This window comes from Diadema antillarum, unplaced genomic scaffold (genome assembly GCF_040938485.1).
Source record: "Diadema antillarum isolate AM-2024a unplaced genomic scaffold, OU_Dant_1.0 seq00000898_RagTag, whole genome shotgun sequence".
In the NCBI taxonomy this organism is placed as follows: Eukaryota; Metazoa; Echinodermata; class Echinoidea; order Diadematoida; family Diadematidae; genus Diadema; species Diadema antillarum.
In genome coordinates, this window is record NW_027271759.1 from 546,215 (window position 1) to 553,205 (window position 6,991).

The 6,991-nt window shown below is 39.0% G+C and overlaps 1 protein-coding gene across 1 annotated transcript; it reads left to right on the forward strand.

The window, feature by feature from the left end:
* The first annotated feature begins 247 nt into the window (after positions 1 to 247).
* On the forward strand, positions 248 to 6,895 carry LOC139741042 (S-crystallin SL11-like). The gene is made up of 5 exons (XM_071651631.1): positions 248 to 492; positions 2,325 to 2,420; positions 3,160 to 3,278; positions 4,291 to 4,395; positions 4,939 to 6,895. The coding sequence occupies exons 1-5, from the start codon at positions 354 to 356 to the stop codon at positions 5,104 to 5,106; spliced, it is 627 nt and encodes a 208-aa protein (XP_071507732.1). The 5' UTR covers positions 248 to 353; the 3' UTR covers positions 5,107 to 6,895.
* The last annotated feature ends 96 nt before the right edge of the window (positions 6,896 to 6,991 follow it).

A 6,991-nucleotide genomic window follows, 5' to 3' on the forward strand; every position in this document is an offset into this window, starting at 1 on the left:
ACAACAATTGACTACACGTCAGTCATGAAACATGCTCGCATCCAACTCCATCCAACCATACTCGCAGGAAATTTAATCATTAAGGGTGGACCTTTTGCTACGTGCAGTAGAGATGGGCCTGCCAAAGCTCCACTGAACTACATGTTGCATTATGCACGAGTAGATGGTGCATAATTTGTCACAAAATGGTGATTTATGTCTGCACCTCCTCGCATGTTTTATCATCAATCTCTCATTTTCTCCATTCCCTCCTTTTCCTCTTTCTTTTCGTTTATACAGCGTTTCATCGTCTGTGCAACACTTCCGCCTACCATTTCTTGAAAAAAAATCAAAAGACAAGAAACGCGAGAAAGATGCCGTCCTACAAGTTGACTTATTTTGACGCGCGAGGTCGAGTGGAAATCGCCCGGCTCATGTTCGCCCTAAAAGGCGTCGAGTTCGACGACGTGCGCGTCGACTATACCACGTTTGCCACCTCGGAAGAGAAAAAGAGTACGTGTCCTATAAGCAGACGATAAGCAGTTGATATATTGAGGACTGGGGTGGGGTTATAGAACAACATAAAATACATAACTGCATTCAACTTTTTACAACTTGTTTGGACTACACTCATTAATTTAACGAAATCTCCATCAAGAATATGTTCATGACCACCGTGTTATTCAAAATCCTTCATAGATCAATCTAGTTTTAGCTTTATTAGATTATGAACCCGACGTGAATGTTTGTGGTTATGTAATATCCTGTGAAAGCGTAAAGAAAACATTCAATGAGATACTCTGCTATTTCTATTGTGGCGCAGTGGATAAGACAACGGACTATCAATCGGAGGTCCGCGGTTCGAAAAAAAAAAAACATTCATGTCTTCCTCAGCAGCTATTTCAAACAAATCACAATGCTAACAATTAATATTGTTGCTGAATACATTCTGCTCTAGGGTACATGTATTCACTTCGTCGGTGCCATTGGTTGTCATAAATATTGTATCCCACCAGTATTTTTTTTTTTTTTTTGGGGGGGGGGGGGAGAGCAACAATGATATTAAGCCAATCTCTTTTCATTAGCTGCAAAAAAGGAAAACATAACCCACTGTGAAATAACCTCTACATCGATCTGTAAAACTATTAAAGGATCCAACCAAGCTTTGGACCCGCGCAGCTAAACCATCAGAACTTACATGGTATTCGTGGGTATACCCACAAAATAAACTCTCCCAACCAACCGAAAAAGGGGGCCAAAGCAGAAACCATAGGAATGGCATGCTCCTTCTGCAACAGGATTTGTAATGCTTCTCCTAACACTGAGTTATCAAGTGAATGTTCTTACTTTTTGTGTTACTGTGTTGTCTTGATTCTCTACCTGCATCTTGATATTTCCCCCATTATCAACTGATTATATTTCATCTTTCTTCGCATTTTTGACGTCGTATATCAATGATTTTGTTTACGAGATTGACAAACGAACACGATAATTTCCAAACATGCTGGTATGACATACGCATGATAAGCCAGTTCAATGTTAGCTCATGTGTACATGGGTAAAATGACCTTTCTTTTTTCTCAGTTGATTAAGCATTCCACTATAGTTTTCAAGTTACAGAAGGCATGAGCTTGCCCGACGTAAAAAATTATGGAATTCATCAGTCATGTTCAAATAAAGAATGAATTTACGTAGACCAGGTGAAGAGAATGATCCATCAATTAGCACTTTGGAAAGCAGCCATTCAATTATTTTGTATGAATCTTCTTTTTTTTCAATTTATATTGTCAAATACCGTTTTTGCTGTCAGGTGGGTGTGCTGGCCAGCACCACTTACATCACTTGAGATGCGTATATCAGCGAAAGTTAAAAGCCAACACGCTCTGCTGGTACAGATGACTTTTTTTTTCTACACAATGTTCAAAGTGGAACTCTGAACTGGCTTATTATATGAAAATCAAATTAAAATGTATCTATAATATATTCGCGTGATGTTCACTTTAAATTTAGAATGAAAAAGTATAGACATTTTCACAATTTTTTTTAATTCCATAAATATTTCTCTCTAGACCCATGCTTCTACATAAAATTCTTTTTCTGCGTTTTACGTGTAGATTTGTCAAGCAGAAATACATTACTTCATAGGAATAATTGTTATTAATATCTATATAGAGTATGTTATATGAATATTTATATACTAATTATTGGTACACGTATATATTTGTTGGTTAGGTAGTCCTCCTGTGAGCGTTGAGATGTCCTTTTTTTTTTCTAGATCGGGCAAAAATCATCAAGGTTGATTAATACGATCATTAGTTTTTGTCTCTCAATCTAAACGCCGACAGAAGCCCCGCTAGGCCAGTTGCCCATTCTGGAAATTGAGGGCCGACCAATCCTGCCGCAGAGCCGGGCTATTCAGCGCTACCTCGCCCGAGAATTTGGTGAGATAAACCTCTGAGGTGTTTAATTCGAGTGTACGTCACGAGACCGACACCCACGAGTCATACAGCCCACGAATTATACAGCCCACGAGTCATACAACCCATCAGTTCGACTCAACAAGGTCCACGAGACCGACACATTAAACCCAGTGTTGTATCTGTCTAACTCGTGGGCTGTTTTTACCTAGTGTCGGTCTCATGGGCTTTATTTGCCTAGTGTCGAACTCATGGGCTGTAGGACTCGTGGGATGTATCACTCATGGGTGTCGGTCTTGTGGGATGACCCCGTTTAATTCGTGTCTGTTTCTGTTTCCTTGTCAGTCTGTATTACCTGTTTGTCTGTATTACTTGTGCGAATCTCCCTTTGGTTTCATTGTCTGGAACCTCGGTCCTTTCACTCCTTCAAAGGTTCACTATTTACAGATTTACGTTCCCCCCCCCCCCCCACGTTCCAGAATGTTGGCGGCTATTTCAATCTACTGTATTCGATACAGATGAAGCGATTTATCAAAATATGAAGGCATCCAACGCAATACATGTAGATTTAAAGAATGCAAAGTCACTTGAGTTGTATTAAAATTGACTGGACTCTTCGATGGCTGGAATCCATCCATGTTTCAATAATGCACCTGACTGTGCACAGAGGGTCATGAATGTCTTTCGACGAAACCACGACCCTGCTAGTGCCACTTTGAAGCCCGACGTGAACGACGTTGTTTTATGATTGATCATGTTGTAGGTTTCTATGGCAGCAACAACAAGGAGGCAACTTTCATGGACCTCGTGGTCGAGACCTACGACGACTTCACGGAAGGAATGTCAAAGTTCATCTATTACGAGAGTGATCCAGCCAAAAAGGTATCACTATAATCTGTCAAGGTTATACACTAAATGTCAAGAAATTCACACACTTAATTTTCATATATGAAATATACATACTCCAGTAGGATTCTAACCTACAACCTTCTGATCTCCGGAGGTCGTAGGTTCGAATCCTGTTCGAGTATGTACGCCCATGATTTTTTTATCATGGCTACTACTAAAAAAAAACCTGATCAATTCAGTGCTTATTTACGTCGATGTAGGGCAATTTGTCAATCAGTTGCGATTTGGGTGTTGTTTTTGATTTTGTTCTTGAAAACTGCGTTTCTTCGAGTTGTTCCGTATGTATAATTATGCAAAGGCAAATTGTATTCTCCATTAAAGGGATTGTATAGTATTTGTGGAGATGAGAATTGGGCTCTTAACTTTTTGTGAGATATCATGAAACCACTTATAAAATATTACAGAGCATACCATTTTAAGGTGAATTCAATGTTTATTAGATGAAAATCGGTACTGGAATTGCTGAGACATCCAAAAACAAAGAAAAACAAAGCGATCCTAACAAAAGGTGGGTCCCGCTTTTTATTAGGAATGCTCTTTTTTTTTAATATCTCAGGCATTTTAAAACCGATTTTCATCAAATAAACGTTGAATCCCTCTCGGAATTAAAGGCTCTTTCATATTTCGTGAAAGGTTTCTCATTATCTCACCAAAAGATATTAGAAACCTGAAGTTAGGTCTCAACCAAAACTATACGCTCTATTCAACTCTTCAATTCTTCTTGATTTCTTGATACTGTTGTAACACAGCAAATTATCATAACGTTCGATTAGGAAATTGCAACACGGTATATTAATACAAACATTCAAAGCTTTTTTTACAAGAATCAGTGTGCGAATTGCCTCAACTTTCATCAAGCGTTACGCAGAAAAGAATCGGGTAAGACTAGGAGATATGAAGTAAAATGGTTTACATAACCCTAGAAAGTGCTGAATACCTTGAAATGATGTAGAACGTCTCGTTTTCTCCTCTCCATCATCCCCAGGCTGAAGCGAAGAAGAAATTCATGGAAGAGTCCGCTCCACGGCTCCTCGCGTTCCTGGAGAAGTTGTTGGGCCAGAGTTCTTCCGCCTACTTCGTTGGAGACAAGGTAAATAATTCGTGTGTCAAGTGATCTTATATCATCGTCTGAGTAAAACTTGGTTGTAATGAAAGACGTATAAAGTGGTGTAAAATGAGCATTTTGCACTGCAATTATAGACTGACAACCATACATGGTAAGATCTCTTTGGCATTAATACAACCAAGCAGCAATACATGTTTTTAAAAGAGTGTGTTGCGGCAAAGAAGAGAACATCCCTGATTTAAAAAAAAAAGAAGATTTGAATTACTTTTACAAAGTAACGTTCGAGGAATGGTTTTGTGTATCGCATGTCTTATCCAATGACTAAAATTGAAAACGATAGTAAGTTGCGTTACTGTAACTTAGAGGCAAGAATGCCCACTTTTGGCATTATTATTTCCATTTTGATTATCACTACCATTTAAAACCGTACTGAAAAATTATAATGATAACGAATCAATACTGACCTTGTAAAGCTGTGTTCCGCGCTTGATAAGGTATTTGTCTGTCAACTGATTCAGCTGATTTCCCTTTCTCATTTTCGATTTCACTTTGTCCTCTTATCTGCAGGCATCCTTCGCTGATGTGACCGTCTTCAACCTTGTCGATGTTGGTGTGGACCACCTTGGCGAAGACCTCTTCTCTAAATATCCCAAACTCGTGGAGCTGAAACAGCGCGTCTCAGAAATTCCCAGCGTTAAGGCCTATCTGGACAAACGACCGAAATGTCAGTACTAAGACTCTCCTTCACGCACCTGAGGGATGTGAAGACTTGCCCTGCATCGCAACAGAATCCAGAGATAAATCTGAATCGAGTTTTCACATTCATGGTTACATAGATAGCCGGACAATGATGAAAAGAATACTTAGATTTTAAATTCGCGTAATACGCTGACCTGTGTCGACATGTGCGTTTAGATTCAAAGCCAGAAAAGATAGCAGTAAAAGTGGCTGATTTGGATTATTGTAGCGCAATTTAAGCCGATGTGCAGAACGTTGTTGGAGCATTTATGATTGATGGGCATGGAACATTCCAGATAATGGGGCAGCAAAGGCACAGGCAAGACAAACGTTGTGTGCGATAGTTCACGTTCTAACAGGAATTTGTTGAGTACAGCTGTGTAAAAAAGTTAACTTTTTTATCCAACTATAAGAATGTAAAACTATTTAACCCTATTCCCACGGGAGGGCGGGGGGGGGGGGGCACCCCCCCCCCTCGACGTTTCGCGTGATTATTCCGCAACGCGTGATGCTCTCGCCGCGACATTTAATGACTTTTTTCTTTCAAGTATCGCGCAACTTTTGAGACCAAATTTGTTGCTCCCGGGCATACCGTTTTGAAGTCATACCCCTTTGAAAAAAGTTCGTCGACCCCAAAATTGCTCAAAAACATGATTTTGTGTACAAATCCAATGTAAATCGTGTTTTTGCAATTAATTCATATAAAAATATATGGCTGATAATGATTTATTTTAGCCTGATTATGCTTTAAAAAGTTTCTGCGACAAATTTTGACGAAAAAAACAAAAACAAAAAGTGAAAAACAGAAGTACATAAGAAATTCAATAAACAATAAAATACATAAGAAATAATCATGATGCCGAATTTTTGCTTCAATATTATTCTTGAAGATATTGAAAAGAATATGTTCACCAAAAGTTAGAAGTCTTGGAGCTTTATTCTTAGATTTATAGGCCAAAAAATATAAGTTTTGCAGAAATTAGCATTAACTAATTAATATAAAATACATAGATTAAAATTTGAAAAATCTAACTAAACAGTCTTGTAGATTACATTAGCCTCTACCATAGTGCAAATTTTCGCGAGGATCGCGCGATCCACGACCGAGATCTGAAGGGGGGGTTGGCCAAAAAGGCCCCCTCTCCCCCCCCCCCCCCCCCCCCCAGTGGTTTCAAGTCCCTCAAAAAACCCGGTGGGATTAGGGTTAAACGATGGACTGCATTACAAAGCAGTGTCACCATGGAGTGTCTGACAACATTGCGAAAATCAATCTCATCGAGAAGAAGAAGAAGAAAGAGCAATTTTTTGAATGAATTATATCCGGTTACACTGACTTGACGTGTTCGCTAAAGAAACGTGTAATTCGGTTTAGCCCCTTTGCCATTTCCGCTGCCCAAGTTATTTAGGCTTTGTGAGTTCATGGTAAACCTCTCTTGATAAATTGTGCCAGCAAGCTTATTTCGAAAGTCTTCATTCACGTTACTAGGAAATCAAATTGTTCTTCTTGTATTGGCGTGGAGTTTAATCGCTTATGACTAATTACAAACGATTCTGCATCGAGGGACAAACTATAGTGAAAACTACAATCCGATCTTTCTTGATTTTCTTGATTAGACTACAAGCAAGCATGTACGCAACATGAGTATTTTCGTTGAAATCGGGTCCTGACAAGAATTACTTACACATTTTCAAAGTTTTAGAAAGGGAAAAGAAACAACAGGCTGTAGTGTCATATTATAACATTAATTTGAAATAAAAATCACATAACTCAGCTTGATTGCATTGATAACATACTTTGTTTTCGTTGTAAGGTGAAGACGGGGGCTCGGGAGGAGGGGTCTACCTCATAGTCATGTAGGACTTTATAGTTACAGTTATGAAT

Bases quoted from the DNA above. Each gene is read 5' to 3' on its own strand.
- LOC139741042 (XM_071651631.1), top strand. From the start codon at position 354: ATGCCGTCCTACAAGTTGACTTATTTTGACGCGCGAGGTCGAGTGGAA. The intron at 493-2,324 runs GTACGTGTCCTA...AAACGCCGACAG, and splicing joins CACCTCGGAAGAGAAAAAGA to AAGCCCCGCTAGGCCAGTTG. The intron at 2,421-3,159 runs GTGAGATAAACC...ATCATGTTGTAG, and splicing joins CTACCTCGCCCGAGAATTTG to GTTTCTATGGCAGCAACAAC.